This window comes from Boleophthalmus pectinirostris, unplaced genomic scaffold (assembly GCF_026225935.1).
Source record: "Boleophthalmus pectinirostris isolate CB_2022bp ecotype Guang Dong unplaced genomic scaffold, ASM2622593v1 HiC_scaffold_12, whole genome shotgun sequence".
NCBI classification, from domain to species: domain Eukaryota; kingdom Metazoa; phylum Chordata; class Actinopteri; order Gobiiformes; family Gobiidae; genus Boleophthalmus; species Boleophthalmus pectinirostris.
The window spans coordinates 2,098,335-2,124,176 of record NW_026571018.1 but is presented as its reverse complement, the minus strand read 5'-3'; the positions used below and the strand labels follow the sequence as shown (position 1 = coordinate 2,124,176).

The window sequence follows — 25,842 nt, the reverse complement described above, 5'->3', positions numbered from 1 at the left end:
ATTTTATTAAAATTGCTATGAACAGTCAAACACCTGGCTCAGAGCACTGATTTTATGTTTGTTTCATAATGCAATGTTTGTTAAAGTTCGATGGTATCCTACAAAGACTTAAAGGTGCACTGCCTAACATTTCTAGTTTAGGGTCCGCCACCTGCTTGTCTCCATGAAAATGTTATTGCTTTGTTTAGAATGTTCCACACTATAGACTAAACCTATATTTCACAAGAGAGATAAACCGGTTACAACACAACGCTACATTACAGGTCAGATCTGTGGAGAGTCGCCTCATTCATAGAAATAATTATGGTACTTTTGAGCAGTAGAAACACCTGTAATTAATAAATGCTCGATGGATATGTGTAATGTCATAGAAAGGGAATTTTAAAACAGAGGTCATGTTGTTTTGAATTAGTGGTGCTGGAATCACCTTTGTTAATCTGGTAAATCATATTTTTTCTAAACCTGAGCTCGTAATCCTTGGTTTTAAAATGGATGCACAATTTAAAGGTGCACTGTGTAACTTTTTGGTTGGGGGTCCATCATCTGTTTGTTTCTATGAATATGTAAATGCTCTGCCTGCGATGCTCCACAGTGTGACTTTTAAGCAGCTCTACCTTACATCTATTCAGTGTTTTTATAGCTCAGAAATACTTAGGAAAAAAACAAACAAAACAAAACAAAACAAAAACAAAAAAACAATACTAATACTAATACTAATACTCATACCCATACCCATACTAACACTAATACTAATAAAATGTAATTAATGTAATTTAATTTAATTTAATTTAATTTAATTTAATTTAATTTAATTTAATTTAATTTAATTTAATTTAATTTAATTTAATTTAAAAGAAAAGAAAAGAAAAGAAAAGTTTGGTTTCCATGAGTTAAAAAAAAAGTAATATCATACTGTGGAACATTCCAGACAAAGCAATAACACCTCCATATGAAGAAAAGTTACACAGTGCATCTTTAAGTTGTGGATCCATTTTAAAACCTTGTACTTATAGACATGGTTATCTGTGGTTACCTAGCAACCAGTTACAACAACACCGGAAGGGTTTTGTTAATTTTACGCGAAGATCATTTATCCTGACAATCAATTTATAGATATATTTTTTTATATCGTCCTAATATTTACCAAAATTATTTAGCTGGATTTTTTAATATATATTTTTTTTAAATAACGCGAAATTAAAAGGTTAAAATCGGCATAATGTCCCCACCAGAAGGTTCTCGCGTTCATCTCTCGCGATACAAAACGAGAGCCACGCTTCAGTTCGTTTATTCGAGGAAGCGTCTTTATTATTTATCGCCAACACAATAATGGCTGCTTCCCTACAAATGTTCTCCTCTTCACCGTCGAATATAGTCGACATTGGTGGGCCAAAGACGTCTGAGAGGTCGCTATAGATCCGCCTTTCCCGCTGGTAAGACATTTCTTCTCCATCTTAGTTCACACATCGAAAAGACGTGGCAAACAAACCCCGTTATGTGGAGCGTCTCCACTGTCACACCAAACCACGTCTGAGAAAACTACAATTTTACAACGCGACGCTTTGCTACTGTTAAACAAAACGACACGTACGTAATTTTAACACATTACGACACCCTGATATGTTTACTTGAATTCAGCTTGAACGGTTTTTTGAATTTCGCTTTTGCTTTTTTAAATTTTTGGCTTTTGCTCTAATATAGACCGTGAACATTTTGTTTCACTTTGACGATTCCTTGAAGTGACAAACACGCACAATACGTCACATTTAACTAACAAATTTCTCATCCATAAAGTAGAAGAGTTTACAGATAACATAGAACAGTTAAATCACATTATTATGTATTTTAAAAGTACTAATTTACTGACATATGCTTGGAAGTTTGTACAGAATAGTCGAAAGTGGTGGTTGCAATTGTGCATTCCTTAATACTATTGGGATTTTGGTGCGTAATAATACGAAGTTAATGCAGTGAGGTCATGCAAAGGTTTGGAGGATAGTCAAACTAGTCCAATACGTGTCATGTCATGTTTTGAGTTGACCTTTTTAATCTAAATTTTAACAGCTGTCATTTAACTACAGTGGTATAATTGAAAAACGCAAAGTAATGCATGTTTATCGCGTGAGAGTTTAATGATTATTGGCTGTTTCATTGACACACGGCTTGTTTGTTTTCATCCATCAGCGCAGCCCCTATTGCAGCAGCGGCGGATTACGTAATGGCCAAGAGCTCTGTCTCTCTCATCCTCTGGTTTAAACCGGTTTAAACCCGCCGCTGATACCGTTTAAAGTGTATTTTTTTATTGTGTTTTTAGCCTATATTTGCACGTTTTTCTACTTCTATTGCAAAGCCAGAGCAAATGCATTTACAAATATAATGTTTGGTAGATTTTAGTGGGAAAAAAAAAAAAAAACAGCTGTTGTGATCTCAAATGCAAGACCAGTGATGAATAGAGTACTTTGAAAATGTATTTAATTCTGAATACTTAGAATACTTTTTCATCCAGTTTAGGGTGACCAGATATAAATAAATCATAATAATAAATACATATTTATTTATAAAGCACTTTTAAAAATAATGTTTATAAAATGCTCTACAAACAGAAATGAACAATACAAAAAACATAAAAAATAGCATTCAGAAAGCAGACAATGGAGAGAGAGAGAGAAAAAAACCTGCAATAAATAAATAAATAAATAACAGAACTTAACAACACTTAAAGGTGTGTTGTGTAAATTGTCTGGTAGAGGGTATGATCCACTATCTCCTTGTCTCCATGGAGATGTTATTGCATTGTCTGGAATTCCCGATATGGCATTAAATGTTTCCATCAAACATATCAATCAATCAATCACTCAAACTTTATTTATAGAGCGCTTTTAATACAAAAATTCAACACAAAACGCCTTACAGTGATTAAAAACAATTACACATTTCATCAAGGTTTAAACCAAGGCCAAAGTCCCGTCCATTCTGCAATCAGTCACCGTTAACATAAAATTTTTCCATTTTCCTCGCACCGTTTTCCAACATGCGGTGCGAGGCAGCTCAACCTTCCAAAATACGGCTCGGTTCATGAGTTCATAGCTTTACCTCCGCTTTAAATTAGATCGGGCGGCCAAGTGGGGCGTTGAAGAGCCACCTCAGTAATCTGAACTTTTTGAAAAATCAGAGCCATGCCTGATCTAATCAGCAAAATACCTGTAATCATGGTTCTGAATATGTAGATGTAGATTCTTTGTCCACCACGGAGAGAGACGCCAGCCACACGATCTGCCAGTTTTGCCCGGTTCGCTCGTTCCTCAGTTTCTCGTAGAAAAAATTATGTCAGTTGCATCAAGTGACCATGTTATTGAATCCATAGTTAATTTGGGTTTGGAGAGCAGAGCGGAGAGAGTCTCAAAGTATAAAGACACTAGACCAGACAAAACAGAGACACTGAGGCTAAACGGGAAGAGAAGATGGAGCAGGAGAGGAGAGAAACACGTCCACCCTCTCCAAGAGCCAGAGAGAAATACAAATACTCAATAACATGTTTTTCATTTACTTAAAAACGTGCATTCTCCCTGTGAGTGGGCTCGCCTATCCACAAATCTGACAAATAGCCTGGCCCTATGGCGTCACCTGCTGTCTCCGTAGAAATAAAGAAGTATAATGCCATATTGTGGAACATTCCAGGCAACATCTCCAAGGAGAGAAGCTGCTGATGATGAACTCTCCACCATAAGATACAGAGTGCACCTTTTAAGTATTTTGTGTTTGTAATGAGTGATAAAGTTCCATAATTTAACTTTCTACAGCTCAAATCTCACCATAGAATAGAAAAATAGTAAATAGTTTTTCACTAGTACTAAGAAAAACTCCCCACAATAAATACTGACCCCCAAAAATTTTTGTTCTATCTAAAATGTATTGACGTTGTTACAGTATTTTTCATAACAGGCCCAGTAACCTCTCGTCATTTCTTCTTTCTCTTTTTTTTTTCTTGTGTTGACAGTCACATCTGGCCTGGCTCATTACCCACGATGCATCACCAGAGTGCTTTGTGTTCTCTTTCTGACCGACACACATAACCTCAGCTGCTGTCCTCTTCAATCCACTTCACAACAATAAGGTACAAGCTTCACTAAATAAGAACAAAAAAATACAGGCATTCATTCATGTGTGTGTTTAATCAGTCCTGTCATGTGTCCACAGACGTCCGACCTCGTTTGATCTGATCGAACTCCTTTGACCCCCGAAAGAATGGCCGGCTCTAGTGATTTTCCTGGTGAGTTGGTAAAGAAATGTTTAAAATGTTGCAATTTATTTTTATATGCAGTGCCAGTAAATGTGAGAATGAGGTTGGGAAGGAAAGAGTTTGTTTGTTTGTTTGTTTTTAAATACAAGTGCAAGTTTTGGCTTATTCAATACCTGGTCACGCGTGTCACCAGAGACTGTACAAGGAAAAAAAAAAAAGTTGCAATATTCATGTGTAAATCAGTATATGAAGGGAAAGATATAAGAATGGTGCATAATCAAAAGAACAAAAGGTGGACAAGAACATATAGGTAAAATGAAATACTTTAAATAAAATAGAAAATGATATTAAAGACATCTGAAATAGAATTAATGAAACATGCACAATGCTTTATCACATTTAATTATACAAAAAATAAAAAATCAATATATGAAGGCAGTATTAAGGGTTAGTGATATGGACAAAAATGTATTAATTATTCTTTGCATTTATATAGCGTCTTTCAAAGCACTTTACAGAGCATCATTCATTCACTCAACACTCAGTGGTGATAAGACACTACTGAAGCCACAGCTGCACCGGGGCAGACCGGCGAGACTGTTTATTTACTTTAACTTCTTGGGTTCTTTTTAAAGACAATACAGTAAAGTGTATTTACTTTGTTGACATGTTTCGACTGCTGCTGCATCTTCAGAAGTGTTGGTGGTGACGTGTCGTATATCAGCTGTTGTTGCTTCCTGTAGGCGTGGTCAGCCTGATGGACCTGGCAGGTCTCCCAGACTGACCACACCTCCCGTCGTCCGGTGTTCTCTGGAGGAGGGTGTCCCAGGTGTGTGAAAGGAGGATCTTGTTGTGGATCAGAAAACAACAAGTTCAAACGCTGGATCAGGGAGGCCATCGAAATCAGGAAACGAGGCACGGACAGCATGAACCGTGATGACGGAGCGTTCCTCCTATAGTATATAAGAAGACAAAATGAACATCTTTGGCTTAACTGCCAATTTACGCCATCGGCCCCTCCGACCACCACCAACACTCACACGCTCACCACTTTATTACTAGCTAATGTGGGTGAAGTGTTTTGCCTAAGGATACAATAACAGTTTTTGCCACTGCTGCACCACTGGCACCTGATTTTTCCATCACTCTCTCATCCAAGTCCAGCCCTGTTTGTCTGTTTTTTACATTTTCTGCATAACAGTTTTAACAGGCTCAGTTTAACACACTCCTGATGCAGACGGTATTTTATTTAAACATCTTGGTTGAGGTTAAAAAATCTCACAAAAAGGCGGCACGGTGGCTGAGTGACTAGCACTCATGCCTTACAGCAAGAAGGTTGTGGGTTTGATCCCCGGGTCGCCCGGGCCTTTCTGTGTGGAGTTTGCATGTTTCTCCCTGTGTCTGGATGAGTTTCCTCCGGGCGCTCCGGTTTCCCCCATCAACCCAGAACATGCTCCAGGTCTCCAGAACAGTTGATAGTCAAGGTCAGTTAAATACAGTCAATTCAATCATTGTGTCCTTAGGCAAGACACTTCACCCACATTGCCTAGTATGAAAGTGGTGTGTGTGTCAGTGATGGTGGTGGTCGGAGGGACCGATGGCGCCAATTGGCATGGCAGCCGCGCTTCTGTCAGTCTGCCCCAGGGCAGCTGTGGCTACAATAGTAGCTTACCAGGTATAGAGCAAATGAATAATGCTGAATAATGCTCTGTAAAGCGTCTCTGGGGACAAAAAAATGTCTGTGAAAAATGCTATAAAAATAAAGACTTACAAAGACTTACAAAATGTGAATCAACCATAATATTATGTTTGGGCATTTCTGTTGTTTTTAATGTAATTAAAGTAATAACATTCATTACAAAGGATATACTCAATATTCTATTTTTGCACATCACAAACAAAAACAAAAAAAGCTTTTGTTTTCTCTATTATCTTGACTTTTATGTGGGTAATTTGTAGAGCCCGACCGATATATCGGCTGGCCGATATTATCGGCCAATATGGGCACCTGGAGACAGGAGACATATCGGCTATCGGCCGATATGCTTGCTGATATGGGCCGTATTTCACTTTATACCTCGTTATAAAGCTTAGACTCTCTACATTATGTTCATTTAATCCAATTTATAGACAGATAAATGTCCTAATATGTGGCTCCGCATCAGTATTTATTTACGGTGTAATTTGTCTGTGTCCGTACTGTCCCTGGACACACCACCAGAGTCACGTCACTTCACTCACGTGCTATTGTTTACACCCGCAGCCGTGCGCAACACTGAGATTATATTCTTTTTATGGACAATCGGTTTGAGTCTGGATTAAAAGGACATTTATTAGTTCAGACTTGTGATGTGAGGAGGAGCCTGTGTGAGCGGTGAGTGTTGGAAATACATCGATTTTGAAGCTAGTTTAGGTTATCTGTTAGCGATTAGCTGCTGTAGCTCCCGCACATAAACAGGCTGTTTTCTATTGGCCTATTGTAAAGTGACTATATTGTCCGTACATTTGTTACTGGACCAGTATTGATATGTAAATGAACTGTGAATAGACGTGTGAATGATCCACATTTATGCATATAATTAACTACCGCGGTGCGCACGTTTTTACGGCTAAAGGCTAATAGCGGTAGTTTATTTACTAGCTAGGAGTTATGGGTCGGTCGCGATCGAAGCGGCTCTTAGATCCGGCTCTTTGAAGTGAACGACGGGAGCATGCTTCTTATTGGGAGCCGTGTTTTCTCTTTTCTCTTCAAGCTGCATGTAGACCCGTAGTTTGACAGCAGCAGCGGCTGAAAACGAAACTTTCAGAAATATGCGTGTGCATAGGATTAAAAAAAAAAGTGCATATTTGGCTGCAGTTCAGCATAAAATGAATAAAGCAGGACTAATCTTGGGCTTGAGAGAGAGATAGAGACCGAGTCCCGACACTCAGTCCTGGTTCAGTTCTGGTTTAGTCCTGTTTTACACATGGTTTAAATCTGTTTTAGTCCTGGTTTAGTCCTTTTTCAGTCCTGGTCCAGTTTTGGTTTAGTCCTGCTTGCAACAAAACAATCTCAAGAGTCGCTTGGGAGCCGAAAGAGCCAGCTGCTTTAGTGAGCCGAGCCAAAAGAGACGATTCTCCAAAAAACAAAAAACAAAACTGGAATACCCATCACTAGTAGATAGAAAAAGATGCAAAAATGCCATTAGGCCAATCTACTGTATGTAAATATGATGTAAAGAGTCAGAATAACAATAAATGTTGCCTAAATAAACCCAATTTAGAATCCACTAGAGCCAAACCTAAGTTTTTTAAACAATTCAAGATTTACAGTGAATTTTACATCACTAAATATATCGGCGATTATATCGGCTATCGGCAGCGCCAACTCCCATTATATCAGTTTCATATCGGCCACAACAAAATCCATATCGGTCGGGCTCTAGTAATTTGTAAACAAGTGAAAACACTTAGATCTCTACCATTTCAAGGATATATTGTTTTACTTAAATCTAGTTGCCACTGGAAACACATTTCTCTCTCATTTCCCTCTCCTTTAGTTGAACAATGTTATAATTTACTTCCTGGTTGGACATAGGAAATGTGTAATAAGTACAGGTAATTCTGTGATGTTACCGAGAACCGGGCAGTAAATCGGGTCCAGAGTTCACCCAATTTGGATAAGACAATGACAAACCCTTTCAAGGTCTTGAATAGATGTTTAACTTATAAGGAAATTATGTTTGTTTGTTTTATTTTTGCACAGATTTCTGTGTGTTGATGACATACAGCAGTGTGAACATTTTTGAGATGACCAGCCATGTTCCTCTTACTCCAAACCACTCAAAATGTCTCTGAGGACACGTCATATAAAACATAATAGTTAGTTTTATTTTTAGATTATTAAAGCATGTGTCTCATTGATTTTAGAGCTGTTTTAAGAATCCACCATGAGTCAGGCCCACAGGACTCTCATCAGACTCCTGCACATGCTACAAGCTTATGCACTCAGGAATGAGGGAGTTTTCTGTGGAAACATAATAGGTTCAGGAACCTGCACGTTGTTTTTTGTGAAACTTATAAATGACGAACAAAGAGCAAAAGGAAGAGGAAATGAGTTGTGTGTTTAGAGCTTTTTGTCCAGTCCTGCCCTTGAGTTCAAGCACAATATATGCTATTGTATTCTATGTGTGTGCATCTTACTGCTATTGACCAGTAAAGATGCACTATGTAACTTTTCGGTTGAGGTCCATCATCAGCTTGTTTCTATGGATATGCTACTGCTCTGCCTGAAATGTTCCACAGTGTGACATTAAACAGCTGTACTTTACATCAGTTACAGATGGTTTTAAAGCCAAAAAAAAGTACTTAGAAAAACAGACATTGACTGTGAGTGGGGTCGCCTCTCCACAGATCTGACCTGTGACCTGGTCTGGGTTGGTCTCCATGAAGATAGAAAAGTTTAATGCCATACTGTGAAACATTCGTGACAAGGAAATAGCATATGCATGGAGAAAAGCACCATCAGAAAAGCAACACAATGCACCTTTAACTCAAGCATCATGGAGTTAAAAGTGTAATGGCAAAGCGCAACTCATACAGAGCAGCCGCGAGGTCTTGAAAGTCTTTAAAAAGATCTTAAATTTCATGTTCCTAAATTAAGGCCTTAAAAGGTCTTAAATTATGTTGCCCAGGTCTTATTTTTTTTCACAAAGGTCTTAAATTTCATTAGCCTGTTTTTTTTTTGTTTACTCAACTGGGCTGCAGTTAAACAAAGGGAGGAAAGAAAAAACAAACAAAAAAAAAACAAAAAACCCTGAAATCATGTAACAAGAATGAACGTCTAATTTGGAGAATGCACAAACAATACTTATTTTGTGTTGTTAGAAGTAAGTTATGAATGATTTTTTGGCTATTTTACAAGGAATGCATATGACTATAAATGAGTTCTAAATGAGATTTTATAGTAAAAGTATTTTTTGTTATTTGAAGCAGTGAGTAATGGTCACTTTTAGAATTGGATCTGGAGTTTTTCACTCGCATAATGAGTGTGATGTTGGTCTTAATTTTCATTTAAGGTAAAATGGTCTTTAAAAAGTCTTAAATTTAGGGTAGTCAAACTTGGGGATAACCTGTTATAACTAATACTTCATAACGGGTAGTATTTGAGCAGGTCTCTCATTTTTCAAAGACATTTTCCTAGCTAACAGATTTAAAACATTTAGACCAGACATGTTCAAACTATGGCCTGTGGGCCAAATGCAGCCCTCAGACAAATTTTTCTTAACCCTCAGGCTTCCAGGTGAATTGGCCCAAATTACCTTGCATCAATTAAAAATTGACTTTACTGCAAGTTTTTTGAAAATCTACCTTGATAAAGTTAAAATTTAATGTTTAGTGTGTGGTTTTAACGATCTTAGCATGAATAAAGGACTGATGGCTCATTGTAATGTGTTAAATATGCACATATTTTAAGTATTCACTGTATTGAGCATCAGTCTACGGCCCTCGATCAGCCCTCTGCTTCATCTGTGTTTAGAGATGTGGCCCTTGATGAAAAGAGTTTGGACACCCCTGGTTTAGACTAACATGGGAGATAAAGATTCTTATGAAATAGAGACAAAATGGCACTTGCGAACCTCCGTAGGTCTTTCTGCGTACACCTGGAGGGACCTGTACCACAGTTTGTGAATCACTGACTGATTCCTTTCCAGAACTCACAAACTGACACTTATAATGTAAATATTACCCACGGGCCTGTTCCACCAAAAATATGAACATCTGTCTAATGTAAATAAGGTCTCGCAGTGTTTGTACACGCTGGACTATAATGTCTTTTTAAAATTTTGTGTGTTGTTTCCATAGCGATCGAAGGCGGTGGCATGGGCGGCATGAAGCTGCCCATCGGGATGACCAGACGCGCCCTGAGCTACGACGACAACCTGGAGGCGCCCATGTCCACGCCCCCGCACGACATCAGCATCAACAACCTGTGGAGGAGGCCCGTCATCCCAGAGAGGAAGTTCACTCACCTGGCAGAGGTCACACCCAAACCAGACTTAGAAAAATGATTTGGCTGGCTAGTTTTGTAGAATTATTTTTATTTTTATTGGTAATAAAAGATTAAATTTGCTGATGCCCTTCTCACAGATGGATTTAACATTCCAGTATTGATTATTAGACTTTTTTGTTGTTGTTGTCTTTAGTTTATTAATGCATTAATTAATTAATTAATTAATTAATTAATTAATGCAAAGTCAGATCTAAAGCCATATTAGGTGTTTTTTTTCTTTTTTCTACTAATTGTGTCACTACATTAAGCCATATTTAACCTAATTCAGACTGAAACTGTTTTGTCTTCAGGAGGATGAATCCAGTTTAGCTACTCGTTCTGCCTTAGACAGCGCCCCCCCCAGGCCCCCTGCCATAGTGAAAACCAAAGCTTCCTCTTTAATCGTCAACTCCATCATCACAAGTAAGACATACAGCAGATCTATAGGATGACAACAATTGTGAACATTTACACTACCATTCAAAAGTTTGGAACTCCTTCTCACTATCTCAACTTTCTTTACTTTTACTACTTCTCTCCTGTGTGTATATAAAATGTTGAAAGTAGTAAAAGTAAAGAAAGAAGAATTTAGAGTGTTTTCACACCGACAGTATTTGGTGTGCACCAAACGGTCCATTCGAACCAAAAGTGGTTAATTCGGTTCGTTTGCGTTGGTGTGAAAGCGTTAATCGGACTCAGAACCGAACCAAATCAAGCGGACCGAGACCGCAAAAAGAGGTGGTCTCGGTTCGCTTGAATCCGCACCAAATGACCAACTTTGGTGCGGTTCCTCTGGTGTGAATGCGAACCCGGGTCCAAACCACAGACTGTAGGTCCAAACAAACTACTCGAAATGCATCATGGGAGGGGATCCTATATTATTTCATTTCCTGTTTGTGGTGAAAGAAGAAAATATGGGTCAAACCTCCGCGAACCGGGGCAACACGTGGGCCACTGAAGAAATTCAAGCCCTCATGGACATCTGGGCAGACGAATACATCAATCAACAACTATCGTCAACGCACAAGAATATTGAAATATTTGTGATTTTTAGCAAACAGATGAGGGAGAAGGGCTTTCATCGGTCTCCAGAGCAGTCCCGTATTAAAGTAAAAAAAACTTTGACAGAAGTATATACAGGTGCTTGATAAACTGAAGAAAACGGGAAGTAGTGGAAAAGAAAAGGACAAATTTATCTGGTTTGATGAACTCGAAAAAATATTGGGCACGAAGCCAGTCGTCGATCCAGTGGATGTAGTGGAAAATGATGAACGTGAGCCTATGCCGGTATCACTTACTGCCTCATCGGATTTAACCCTCCAAGTGACCCAGATGTTGATGATGGTGAGTCTTTTTTTTCCCACTTTGCTTAGTAGTCCTGCTGTTCTATTTGAGTAGGCTAAGCATGGCATAATGTCGGTAATAATAACATCTAAAGGTGAGCATTTGTGCAATTAATAATCAAAAAACACCCCGTTGCAGTGTTTTAGGATGTTTTGTGCTTCTTTCATTTACTATAGACTCAAGCCAACCGTAAGCCTAGCCTTCATGTTATAAGATAGATAGATTAGATAAATACTTAAAGTATCATACATATCAAGGCACACAGACAAAAAAAAAAACACAAACAAACATACATACATAGACATACCCTATACTACCCTACACTATGCCATACAAATACACATACTACTCTGTACTGCCCTATGGCATCCATACAAACACACATGCTACCCAAAGGCAGAGGGAGATATAATTATGTGCCATTACAGAGTGATTTTGTTATGACATGTTACATGTTAAGAGGCAGTGTGGATAAAAAAACAGCAAGGTGCAAGAGAATGTATCTTCTTCAGTACAACTGGCAACACTATATATCAACCTCAATATCAGTCAGTCAGGATGTGTTCATGTTCCTATAATACCTGTGTAGTTATGTTTATAAGGGAGTTGGCTTAGCTTGGCTTAGACGCTAATGCTATTTTCGTGTGTCATGCCGTGTATGTTCCTTATAGTTATATTATGTCTTTATTGTGTGCTTTTATTTAGTCCATCCATGTTTATTATTTATGTTTGTTATATACTTAGCAGTACACCTGTACACCTTTTACTTTATTACTGTAATCTGTAGTACAGAAACTTTATTTGTTTATTCTTTTCTTTATAGACCACACATACAACCAGTAATGTTCTGCGATGTTGCCTGAGCTTCATTAAACCCTCTAAATACACCATCTGCATCCTGTCTCCTATGTCCTGACCGGCACTCCAGGGCGAATATCACAATCCGAGCTAACACCTATACAGTCCTTAAACCTGAGTGATAGTACTCTTCAATATATATGTATAAAACTAAACAGCCTAATACAGGATCAGCGAGAACACAGCTGGATACTTTAATTTATAATAACAGGCTAGACTATTAAGTCCGTAATTTTACATGTAGATTCATTTACTGCCAATGCGAAACTGTCCTGTAGTCTATTGGCCCAACAGCATAACCGATTCTGCAGTAAAAGCCATAGACATAACCTACCTACCTTGTGGGTCTTTGGAACAGTCTACGTGTAGTCAACATGACCATATCCATGAAAACCGCGCGTCTCTTCTGGTTGAAGTGACGTGCTATACTCCTTCGCCGACTCCAGTGCAATATTACATTGGTCTCAAGGCGCAGCCGTGACTCGTTTTTCGAACTGGATATTTTGCCAACAGTGGCTAATACAGAGAAGATAGTATAGGAAGATAAGAGCAAGTACGAAAGTGCGTACGTGTGGCTCCATAGTGTGTGAAAATTGGTGCTTATTTCTACCGGAAGATAAACATTGATGACACGTCAATCGGACCAATTTTGGTTTGTTTGTCGGTGTGAAAGCGGACCACACTGGAGTCTATCTGCTACATAATAACAATTTTTTTGCCTGGTGTGGACCAAACAATCGAACTAGCGGTGTGAAAAAGACCTTAAATTAGAGGGTGTGCCCAAACTTGTGAATGGTAGTGTACTTCTGCTTGTGTAAGACTTTTAAATCTGATCTATTATTGTGTTTTTTTGTTCAGAACACACCCATGACAGCATGTCCAAGTTCGAGCAGAGGGCGGGGCTTAGTGACACTGGCTACACTCCACACAAAGGCCTGACCGCAGAGGAGACCAAACACCACCACCGCCTGCCCGAGGCCCTGCAGGTCAGAACCAGCACCAACACTTACACACACTGTTATATAAATATATGATAATACTAATGCAGATCATATTTATTTAACTTTTATACTAGAAACTTATGTGAGCAAGGAAAAAGATTCCTGAATTGTTTCAGTGTTTTGGAAGTAGTATAACACCATGTGGTAAAATAATACCAAATCAAATCAGGTTTCTAGAGCATTTAAAACAGCCAAAGCAGAGTGCTGAACAACAATAATACAAAAATGGTATATGTATTCAAAATAAATAAAAACACAGTTTTATAAAGCCCACTAGTCACTGCCTCTAACTTATATTAAACGCCAATGAGAAAAGGTGTGTCTTTTGTAGAGATTTAAAGTGCTGCAGTGACTGTGCTGTTCTGATGAGTAAAAGTTGGCCCTTCCACAGCTGTGGTCCAACCACAGAAGCTGAAGGTGTTCAGATAAATAAGAAGGTGCTGTGCCATTAAAATACTGATATCACTATGATTCAACTCAGTTTAAAATCAATACAGCGGTGCTCTGAGGGCAGAACAAGATCATTATTTTAACCAACAAAAGTTTAGAAAAGGATAAGATAAGGCTCATCCAAGGGAGGGTCTGGGTCCATAGGACAGGACTGAGTCACAGGAAGGGCATCTAGGGTCTAGTCACCACTGGGCAGACTGGGCAAATGAAAATAAATAATGAAATAACTGCACACCTGAGCGGGGGGTGTGAACAGCAATGAACAGATGAGCTGAATAATGAATGTGCTTCCCCCAGGGGAGCCGCTCCTGAGGCAACTGAACTACCACTGTGGGTTTTATTTCTGCTCCTAACTGTCCTGGTTATGAAGTATTTCAGAGAAACGTGTTAGGTCTCTCCTTAAATGAGACTGTGGGGTCCTCTTTAATTAACATGGGGAGGAATGAATTATGTTTTATATTAGGGCTGGGCAAAAAAAAAAAAAATTAATCGTGATTAATCGCATGAGTTCGAGCGATTAATCGCATGTTATACGCAAAACCAATTAATGAATTAAAAGTAGAGTATAGTGCTCTTTTATTGGAAATGTAAATGAAAGAGCCAAACATTTGTTGTGCAAACATCATTTCTTTCACAGGGGAACCATCAGAGCCTTCAAGGTATTCATTGAAGGCTCAAGAAAAAATATTGAATGGACTTTTGTACTACTAATATATTTATTGAATATTTTTTATGCCGTGAGTAATGAACACTACACTAGTAATAATTTCTAGACCAGTGTTATAAACTTGGACTGATATTTCTTAGGAAACAAAGGGTTAATATAATGAAATGGAAATGGACCAATCACATTTTTTCTTCCAATGGTATCTGGGTAAATCGGTGACTCTCCCTGCAGCGCTGAACTAAAGAAACAAGCTCAGTTCAGTGCGCACGGCTGGTCCGGCCAGAGCCGGAGCCTGCGACCGAACCCGCGGCTGAGCCCGCGGTCGGAGCCGGAGCCTGCGGCCGAACTCGTGGCCAGAGCTGGAGCCTGCGGGCCCGCGGCTCGCGGAGGTTCGGACACGTTGCATCTCACGTGGTCAGAAAAAAGTGAAAAAAGTTGAAAGAAAAGACATCAAACTTAGTGGACTTTTTCAAAATAAAAGCCAGTGAGAAACAGACTTTTACAATAAAATAAATAAATAAATAATAAAAACTGCGTTAACAGTGTTAAAATAATTGTCGGCGTTAATGACTTAATTAGTTAACGCAAAGTTAACGCGTTAACGTGCCCGGCCCTAGTTTATATGATTATATATTGCATTTGATCATTAGAATAAGATAATAATATGAAGAAGGTTAAATAAAGGTAAAAAAAATTATGTAAGTTAAAAAAAAGTGCCATAGTGACACACAAACTGCAGCTCATGAACTATGGACACTAAATTACACACTGAAATGTAAACTAATGAAGTAACACATGATACAGCTGAAGTTTACTGGTCAGTGACTGGTCAGTTTGGAGACTGGCTCTGCTGAATGGAGTCTGCCTTTGTGCTTGTTTTGGCACAGGTCACAGCCGACAAGTAGCCCCTGTGTTCACAAAGTAAACAACCAGGAGAACTTTGGCGTATTTCCTCACATCAGGATGTTACTATATTATTGTTGGCCGTTTTTCAAATGCTTTGCTGATTATTTCTCTTTTGAAAATCTGGTAGCATTGTTCTCTGCCTTTTGTAGAAGCTGCAGATTCAGAGCCTTGAGCCCAGAGAAGACAAACAGAGCTCTTCCACTCAGTCCACTCCATCCACCACTCCACACAGCTCCCCCAGACACCAGCGCAGGTAAACTAACTGGAAAAACACTTTGGACTGATAAAAATTAAAGGACCCATATGACACTATTTTCTGATCTGTTATAATGTTGTTTCCTCATCAAAAAACAAAAACACAACTCCAGGTCTGATTTTGAGGAGGTCACAACATTATAACTTGGCTTAAAACTCACAAGAATCAATTTTGCATAACACAGGACCTTTAAACCTGTTTGTGTTTGTGTTTGTGCTTCTGCAGAGGTTGGTTCCAAAGCGCTGGCTCTGAGGCCAGTATCACGTCCAGCTCAAACTCCAGTGTGGACCTTGGCCCTGTGGAATCTGCAGGGGGCGTTGTTGAGCGGTGGAGTGTGTTTGGTCCACGGCCAGTAGTACACAAGTCCACCTCTGATGTGGGGTCTGAGGCCACCAGTGCAGGTAAACACCAAGGAAGTGGGTTAGTATAACATGTGTTAGATGATTCCTGCTAAAGTCCAGTATCAGAGCAGCTTATTTCATAATGTAAAAGAGAGAAACAGAATTTAGGTTGGACTTACTGTTTTGTTTGTTTTTGGGTTTTTTTTTCTGAAATTGTCAATTAGGGCTGAACAATTTGAAAATCAGATTTTTCCAACAAGGACTGAAATACCCAAGGTTCAAAATTCATTCATTCATTCATTCATTCATATATATGCAGATAGGTTCTGTGCTTTTACATATAAATACCAAAAAATACTAAATATTCAGGTAACTCACTCCTTCTCTCTGCTGTTGTTTAATATAAATCCTTATAATTTACGTAAAATGACCAGGCGACTTCACACTGTCACTAAAGTTCAGTCGATGTAGAAGAGAATTTGCTCCAGACTCGTTCTGAACCACAGTAAAAGCTCAGAGTTTCCAGCAGGTCTCCGACTCCACTCCTATAGTATAGATGTATATTTGTATGAATAGGTGCTGCAGAGCTAGTCTGATTCATCAGCCAGTTTCACTTTGTGGAAACAGTCTGACCTCACAGCATTAGGATTTGTTCGCTCGACGGTAGGCGGGTACTTTTTTTCATTTAACCAATTGCTGCTGTTTGGTCGTGACGTATGTAATGCTCCAAATCCTATAGGAAGAAGAACAATAACATCTTTCCCCTTGATAAAATTCAACAAACATTCTCTTTGTTCCGGTTTTAAATCTTCAATCTTGGGAATTGTTGCCAACACAGAATGTCTGTCTCTTCACTGATTGGCTGGTGCCTGAACTCACACTTCTGGGGTTTTGAGAACCGTATAGTGTATTCTGATTCCTGACCTAGTCGTTGGAGAGAAATTAAATTGAGCGGAGGCACTAGGTGGCGCCAGCCTGGCTACTGCAGAGCTGCTGTTTGACATATTTGTCAGACAAGGAAGTTTGGGTCAAATCTCCTCCTGCTTCTGTCTGTGTAGGTGAGCTTGGGTCTGTCTGTGTGTCCTGTAAAAAGCTTTTTCTCTGCTGTCACCAGCGTTCAAGTCCTCAGTGCATTTAGTCCAAAAGAGAAGACCACCGTGTGTATAGCTCTGTTCACTCTGCTCTGTTCACTTGAAACGTGTTGTCATGGAAATACGTTTGGGCGATCAGCTGATGGGCTCCTGGTGTTTGGAGTGAATGATACACAGATGAGTGAACAAAACCAACTCAATAATATGTGTTAAACAGAGTAAGGCCTGCAGCATTACCGTAATAATAATCTCTTTAGAACTTAAAAATTCAGCTTTAAATTTTTATTAAAAGAGGGATTTACAGTTCTTGTTTGTCAGGTTTTAATGTTTTTGTGTGTTTTACCTGTTTGTCGAGTTTGTCGGTCAAGGCTGGTTTGCGCTTGTGTTGTTTACCTGGTGGAGCTGACCTTTAGACTCCAGTTTTTTTGTTGTTTTTTTTACATGAGAATATTAAGTCTCCAACGTGACAGAGCGAGAGCACAGTGGGTCAGACATATGGACGAGCACATGAAGCAAATTGGGAGCTTTTGGACATTGTTAAAATTCTATGTTCCAGCATGGCTTTAGGTAGGTGACGTACATCTGTGTCGGCTGATATGAGCCTGTTTACAAATGAACTGTTCTGCACTTTTAATGCCTTTTACACTGAAGTGCTGAGGACAGAGCAGAGGGCTGTGTTGTTGATGATAGGTTGGGGTCTCTTCTCTTAACACTGTAAAATGTTCCTTTGTATTTTAACAATTTACATGATTGACAGTGTATACAGTGCCCATTTGTTCTAAAACTTTTCAGTACCATTTAAGAAAATATGTATGACTTTCTTAAACCAGATTTATAACAAGAAGTACCATAACTAGGACTACTAAACCAGGGGTAAAATGGAACTTGGCTTTGTTGAATTTGAGCTGCATTATTTCAAAGACTAGAACTTGTTTTAGTTTTAAAAGAAAATATATATATATTTAGTTGTACAATTAATTACTGCACTACTTCAGAGAGATTGAATTTTTTTTTTTAAAAACTACCTGAAGTGAGATAAATCCCCATTGTTTAACACTGTTGCAAATCTTACAGCTCCAAAATGTACTGCGTCTAAATTACAATTTGATTTGACCAAATATCCAGTTTACTGTGTAGCTGGACAAAACCTTCTGCTAAACAGGGACGCTCTGAAATGCATGGAATTTTGGTTTTGTCATAATTTAATGCTTATTTTAATATATCTCTTGAATTACGCAAAATGTACTCTTGTGAGCTTTAAGTCATGTTCTAATGCTGTTACCTCCTCAAAAACAGACCTGGAGTGTTTTGTTTCGTTCACACATGTTTAAGTAATCCTCAAAACGCTCTGTTCCACCTTGTGATGTCGTGGTGCGGTAGTTTTCAAATTAACAGCACTTTTTAAATCTTTTTTTCAGTAAAGATCGGCAATTGCAGAACTGAAATTATCCAAATGATTCTAGTGAAGGTGTGTGGAGTTAAAGGGTCATGCAGTTTCTAATGCGGGTCTAATCGGTTAATGTTTGGGCTAATGTGGTTTAATTTGGGGTCCACTTGTGGGTTTGCGTCCACTTGCGGGTCCAAGTCCAATTGGGTCCAAGCCGGGTCACAAATGCTGTAATTCTGTTGTTTTGTTTCTTAGTTGCGGGTTAATTTCTGTATATAATGCGGGTCTGCTTTGTTAATTTACCGGGTAATGCGGGTTAATGCGGATTCTAATTCCATTGCGGGTCTTTTTTTGTCTAATGCGGGTCCAAGCGAGCTGGCGCGTCTAATGCGTGTGTAATGCGGGTAAACAAAACAAACTCCAGGTCTGTTTGACTAATGAGGGACTACAATGCGGGTAAAAAATTGAAAATAGTGTAAATGGGGTTATATGCGGGTCTAATGCGGGTTATGCGGGAATGCGGGTCCAATGCGAATCAATGCAGTACTGAAGCCCACCATGCGGTCTAATGCGCGTCTAATGCGCGTCTACATGACTAATGCGGGTCCAATGCACGGGTTAAATGCGGGTCTAATGCGGGTCTAATGCGGGTCTAATGCGGGTTATTGCGGGACTAATGCGTGGTCCAATGCGGGACTAACCCAGGACTGATGCGGGTCAAATCCGGTCTATGCGGGTCTAATGCGGGTCTATTGCGGGTCTATTGCGGGTCTAATGCGGGTCTAATGCGGGACTAATGCGGGACTAATGCGGGACTAATGCGGGTCTAATGCGGGTCTAATGCGGGTCCAATGCGGGTCCAATGGGTCTAATGCTAATGGGTCTAATGCGGTCTAATGCGGGTCTAATGCGGGTCTAATGCGGGTCTAATGCGGGTCAAATGCGGGTCAAATGCGGGTTAAATGCGGGCTAATGGGTCTAATGCGGGTCTAATGCGGGACGGGTCTAATGCGGGTCTAATGCGGGTCTAATGCGGGTCTAATGCGGGTCTATTGCGGGTCTAATGCGGGTCTAATGCGGGTCTATGCGGGCTAATGCGGGACTAATGCGGGTCTAATGCGGGACTAATGCGGGTCTAATGCGGGTCTAATGCGGGACTAATGCGGGACTAATGCGGGACTAATGCGGGACTAATGCGGGTCTAATGCGGGTCTAATGCGGGTCTAATGCGGGACTCACCCGGGACTCACCCGGGACTCACAGGAGGTACTGTTGAGCTGCTATACCACACCGCAGAAGAAATTGCCGAACCACGACAGCCCTAGTTGTGTTTAAAATGTGAAGAAAATCCTTTCATTAAAACAGGATTTCTCATTGATAAAACAGAGTAATCAAATCTCCTCTTCACTTTTCCCAGCAGGCTTTGCTCTGCAGGCGTACCGTGGAGCCCAGAAGCCAACCCCCATGGAGGTGATGAAGTCCCAGGCCACCCGGCTCGCGGACCCCACCCCTCAGCAGGTCAACCCGCCCAAGCTGGAAATACCCACCGTGGAAGGCCGCAAGCAGGGATCGAGGCCCCACAAGCTCAAGCACCGGGACATGAATATCCTCACGCCATCCGGGTTCTGAGGTTCGCCTGGCACGACACGAGACACGCCTCGCTCCAATCGAATCTCATCAATGACACCACAAAATTCTACCGGCCTCCATTACGCAAAATTGAGCTGTTAGCTGTGTTATAATGACCTCCTCAGAAACATGCCAGGAGTTGTGTTTTGTTTCATTCACATATTCTCCAAAGCTCAGAATGGTCTGTTTTCAAGTGAACAGGGACTCTTTACCTTTTGTTCAGTAGAAATTGGCTGAAATTATCCAAATGTGTGAAGGTGTATGGAGTCTAAAAAGACAGCGGGGCTGTTCCTGCTTTACCACATGACGTCACGATTTGAAAAAGAATGTATTTTTCCATTTGAGAAAAGAAATCAGCCTAAATATGCAGAGTTTGTGAGGTAAACATGTGAATGAAACAAAACACGACTCCAGGTCTGTTTGTGACAAGGGAACGACTTGATAACAGATCAGAAAACAGCGTAATGTGGGCTCTTTAATGTTTGACTGAGATGGGCACAGGTAAAAGTTGTTCATTTGCTGAATCTGTGTTGTTGTCTGAAGAATACAGCTGGATAATGGACCTTTTCTCTAACACCTGGAGACATTTCCAACCTAAAATACCAGATAATTATACATACTCATTAGAAGAATACTTACTCCTGCCTCATCTGAGAAAGGACACAGAACATGCACACTTTAAAACCTCAAAACAATGGAAAAAGCATAAATTAGAAACTGAAATATCCATAACAAGAATTCTCTCCACCACTATCTCATCTGAACACAGGCAAAGCAGGTTAGTGTGTTGCCCAAACTGCCAGCCTGCAGACTTCTGGGTCTCTGCTCATTTTCAGAAGGATTTTATTTTGTTGTTTGGTTAAAAAAAAAAAAAAAAGCTTTGCCAAATGTTGAATATTGTGATTAATGGTCCATTGAATTGAACTGTTGTCTCTCTCTCTCATTGTTCCTGCAGCGTCTCTGGTGTTTTGACGTTCTATGGTTTGTCTTATTTATGGCGCGTTTTAAAGGTGCGCTGCTGAACTTTTGTCTTCATAGAGGTTTGTCTAGAAAGTTTCACAGTAGAGACTAAACACCACTATTCACAGAGAGAATTATTACAGAAACACTCGGAATAAATAAAATCTAGATGGGCGTGTTTAGTGTCGTACCATGGATCATTTCAGGCAAAGCAACAACATCACCATGGAGACAAGACCCGAAAAGTCACGCAATGCACCTTTAAGTTACAAGGACCGATATAATAGGGACCTAATAATGAAGATAATGAAGAGAACCAATGGAGCTCAACAGTGACCCCTACCCTTTGCTTCTGGAACAAAATTTCCCATTCATTTTTTCAAGAACATAGAGAAAAATCCCACATACATCTTACTTACAAATTGTGAGATTTATTAGGACAAACCGTGCAACGTTTCAGGCCCTACAGAATTAGAGTTCACGTGCCCATCTTAAATAGGGTTCTTTTAATATTATTTTTTTCTGGAAGTCTCTGGGGAAAAAATGAACAGTATAAAAGTTTGAAAGCTGAGGGCTGATCAGCTCTGTGGTAACAAATGGAGTTACTAAAGAATCGATTATTTTATTTAAAATCACTTGTGAATCTTGTGTTTTAAAGGTGCTCTATGGGGGTCCGTCACCTGCTTGTTTCTATGGATATGTCATTGCTATACCTGGAATGTTCCACAGTATGACTTTAAATAGCTCTACCTTAGATTTATTAGCTGGTCACATTTTTATATAGCGCTTTTCCACCTTCAAGGCTCTCAAACTGCTTTACATCATCATCATCAAGCAGACACTGGGGGCAAAGTGGGTTAAGCATCTTGCCCAAGGACACAATGACGGCATTCATCTGTGGGAGGTGGAATTGCACCACCAGCCTGACATCGAGAGCGAGATTCGAACCGCCAAACTTCTGATCAGTGGATAATCACTCGACCAAATGAGCTACGGTCTCCTTTTTTTTTTTTTTTTTTTTTATAGCTCAAATATCTAAAAATACCAGCATTCTGACTCTGAGCGGGGTCTCCTCTCCACAGATCTGACCCGTAACTTGGTCTGGTTTGGTCTCCGTGAAGATAGAAAAGTGTAACGCTTTACTGTGAAACATTCCAGACAAAGCAACAAACATCTCCCTGGAGAAACGCACGTGACAGACCCTCCGCGAAAAGAAAAGTGACAAGATGCATCTTTTAAGATTTTAATTTTCCAAAAGTCTATGGGTAAAAATGAACGGAAAATTGAAGCGGTCACTGTTGAGCTACGTACGTGCAGGATAATGAGTTCTGTTTTTTGTTGTAAAATGCACTTTGCACTAGTTCCATGTTACAGTTGCTCGTTAAACACATTGATGGTTTTTAGTTAACATCTGGAAATTCTTCGCTTTGTAATTTAATTTACAAAGCCAGAATTTTTTTCTCAGGAAACTTGTGCTGGAACATTTTAGTTTGGTCGGTCATTATAGTAAAAACAAATGGTAAGAATGATACGTAACGCATGAGAAGGTCCTAGATTACACAAAACTGACTTGTCCAAAGATCCAGGACTGTTTGCGATGAGGAAACAACATCAGAAAAACAGATCAGAAAATTGCGTAATATGGACCATTTTAGTTGAAAGATTTCTGGATGTGTAAGATAAGACAAAGCATGAGGGGCATTAACGTTTTGGTCAGTAAACGGGTTAGTTTAGTTAAAAAGGATCATAAATACTGGGTCATTCCTTACAGATCTATAGCTCTATTTTCTCTTACTAACCTCGTTTTAAGTAGTAGTTTACCTAATATTCTTGCATATATTATTGCTTATAGGCTTTTCATATGATCTCGAAGTTGCAGCTGAAATAAAAGTATATAGTGTGAAATTATAATGGGAGTAAGAGTGACTAAACGTGACAAAAATGTAAAAAAAAATTGACTGAATATTAGACTGATGGACTTTTTAGTGGCGATTGTGAAAAAATTATTTGTTGTATATCTGGTAAATGGGCACATCTTTGTTCCATGTTGTTTTATATTTGGTTTCTTAATAGAATTTGGCTCGTTTTAATGTTATTTTTTTCTCCAGCCAAGTGTTTTGTGAGTTTTGAATTTGCTGATGATATTGATTGAAATTTATTATTTTTTTTGTCACCGAGCTGTTACGCCGGCTAAAAAGTGTGTTAACAGTTCCTCATTCTACAGGTCATTTGTTATTAAGTTAAATGTTTTAAGTTTTTAAAATGTGTGTGATTTAAACGTGCACTGTGTAGCTTTTTGGTTTTGGGGTCCGTCACTCTGCCTGGAATGTTCCACAGTGTGACATTAAACAGCTCTACTTTACATTTAAAGCTCAAAAGTGCATAGAAAAACACATTCTGACTGTGAGCGGAGTCGCCTCTGCACAGATCTGAGCCGTAACTTGGTCTGGTCTGGTCTGCATGGCGATAGAAAGGTGAAAAATTCCAGACAAAGCAATAACACTTCCACGGAGAAACGAATTTGGCAGACCCTCCACCAGAAAAGCAACACAATGCAGCTTTAATGTTGTATTTATACCACTGACTGACTTTTGATTTTGCACTTATGTTGTTTCAGTTTAAATCTGAAAGTTCATGCAATATGGTTAATGAAAAAAAATAAGACTCAAGTAAATAAATAAATGTTTTGATGTGTTAAAAAGAGGTCAAATAATACTGAACAACATTGTGTTTTCATACGACTTGAAAAATAGCAGTTTAAATGTTCCTCCTAAAACTGTTAAAACATGAAGTGCAGTCACAATTTGAATGTTTGTGTTTCTGTGCAGATGGTTCTGTTCTTTTTTTTTTTTTTTTTTTTTGTCCAATTGTAACAAATCCAGAAATAGCAAAAAATTCAAGTAAGACTGTTGATATTAAGTTTGAGTGTGTCTCAAAAAAAAAAAAGAAAGAAAGAAAAAATCTCTATCTCTCTCTGCCAAATCTGAAATAAATGTTAGAGAAGAACTCCAAAAAAACTGGCTTTGTTTATGTTTATTTAATGTAAGATTACTACACCACATTCCTCAAAGCTTTAGTTTAATTACGTGGGCAATAGTATGATTTTTTTTTTTTTTTTTTTCACCTTTTTTGTCCTGTTCAGATCGATCAAATGAGTATCTAATTAGGTCAATGCTTAAGAACTAATTGCGAACAAATTAAATTATGGTACTTGGGATTTGAAGATAACAGAGGATTTGCCATCAGCTTTTTGTCTTCACTGAGATCCAATCCAACTTTATTTGTATTGCACATTTTAGAAACAACAGTTTCCAAAGTGCTTCACCGAGCAAAGCAAAACATATTACTTAAAAAAAATAAAAAATTATGTTTCAACCATAAGGAAACTAATAAAATAATAATAAAATCAATACATAAAAGCAGTACTAAAAAAATAAAATAGATAAAAAACAAATAACTAAAATAAAAATAAGTACAAATAAAATGAAAATGAATTAAATAAAAATAAAATTACATTAAAAATAAATAAAAAATCTAATGAAAAAAAAAGAAAAGGAAAGGAAAAGAACAGAAAAAAACAGGCACACGCAATTCATGCGGTGTTAAAAGCCAGACAATAAAAGTGGGTCTTAAGACGAGATTTAAAACTCTCCACTGTGGGGCTGTTCGGACGTGGAGGGGCAGAGTGTTCCAGAGTTTGGGGCTGGCTGTCCTCCTGGTTTTAAGTCTCGTTATGGGGACCACGAGCTGGAGCTGGACCTTGGACCCCAGCGCACGTGCGGGGTGTTAATCTGGATGACGTACTGTGGGGCCAGAACATTCAAAGCTTTAAAAACAAATAATAAAATCTTAAAATCAATTCTAAAATGAACAGAAAACCAGTGCATAGATGCAAGAATTGAGGTAATGTGATAGCAGCTTTTTGCTCCGATGTTATTACTTTGAAAGGAATATCACAGCCGCAGTTTGGCACTTATAATTGCATTGTATAATTTATTTCTGTAAACCAGGGACTGCTGATGGAAACTAACTAGGAATGTAACAATAACCAAAATATCGTGATATCGTATCGTTAAAATTCTCACAATAATATCACTGACCATCACAATAAATGGAATCACAAGTCTCTCCACTTAAATTAAGAGTTATGATGCAGCAAAGGCTAAAAAAAAAAGACAGAGGGAACTACAAAGACCATGATCCTTTGCTCCATGTCAGTGCAGACGACAAGAAGAAATAACAGTTCTAACACTTTTAAGTCTTAGTTCTTTGGATTAAGTCTTCTCATTTTAAGAGGAAAAAGTAGCATGTTCAGTTTTGTTCACAGCCTCCACAAAATATTGCAATAATTATCGTACCGTGAGATGTACATCGTGAAAATATCGTCCAGAGAGATTTGGATATTGCTTTCCCACAATATCGCAATAAATATCATATCGTGAGATTTGGATATCACTACACCCCTAAAACTAACTATTAAGATCTAATCTGGTGCGGAACATCTCTAGTTTTTATTTGAAGGGTCGATGTACAAAGACATTAGGCTCATAAAACACAAACTAACTGTTACAGGTTAGATCTGTGGAGGGTGAAATACACTTACAGAAGAAAAAATTTAATAACTGCTAGATAAGTGCGGTGGAACAGTTTTGGAAATCAACATTTTCAAAGAAACAAGCAG

At 38.9% G+C, this 25,842-nt stretch overlaps 1 protein-coding gene across 2 annotated transcripts; it reads left to right on the top strand.

Annotated features, from left to right (window-relative positions):
• Positions 1-1,272: 1,272 nt before the first annotated feature.
• Positions 1,273-24,179, top strand: LOC110175006 (putative monooxygenase p33MONOX). 2 transcript variants are annotated; one of them, XM_055148328.1, is made up of 9 exons: positions 1,273-1,433; positions 3,998-4,114; positions 4,198-4,270; positions 10,085-10,260; positions 10,583-10,694; positions 13,332-13,459; positions 15,647-15,750; positions 15,979-16,154; positions 19,993-24,179. In XM_055148328.1, the coding sequence occupies exons 3-9, from the start codon at positions 4,246-4,248 to the stop codon at positions 20,199-20,201; spliced, it is 930 nt and encodes a 309-aa protein (XP_055004303.1). In that variant the 5' UTR covers positions 1,273-1,433; positions 3,998-4,114; positions 4,198-4,245; the 3' UTR covers positions 20,202-24,179. The 2 variants fall into 2 exon arrangements, with proteins under 2 accessions (XP_055004303.1, XP_020796778.1); XM_020941119.2 differs by having other exon boundaries at positions 1,274-1,433; positions 19,990-24,179.
• Positions 24,180-25,842: the final 1,663 nt, after the last annotated feature.

Bases quoted from the DNA above. Each gene is read 5' to 3' on its own strand.
- LOC110175006 (XM_020941119.2), top strand. From the start codon at position 4,246: ATGGCCGGCTCTAGTGATTTTCCTG. The intron at 10,261-10,582 runs GTCACACCCAAA...TTTTGTCTTCAG, and splicing joins AGTTCACTCACCTGGCAGAG to GAGGATGAATCCAGTTTAGC. The intron at 13,460-15,646 runs GTCAGAACCAGC...TGCCTTTTGTAG, and splicing joins GCCTGCCCGAGGCCCTGCAG to AAGCTGCAGATTCAGAGCCT.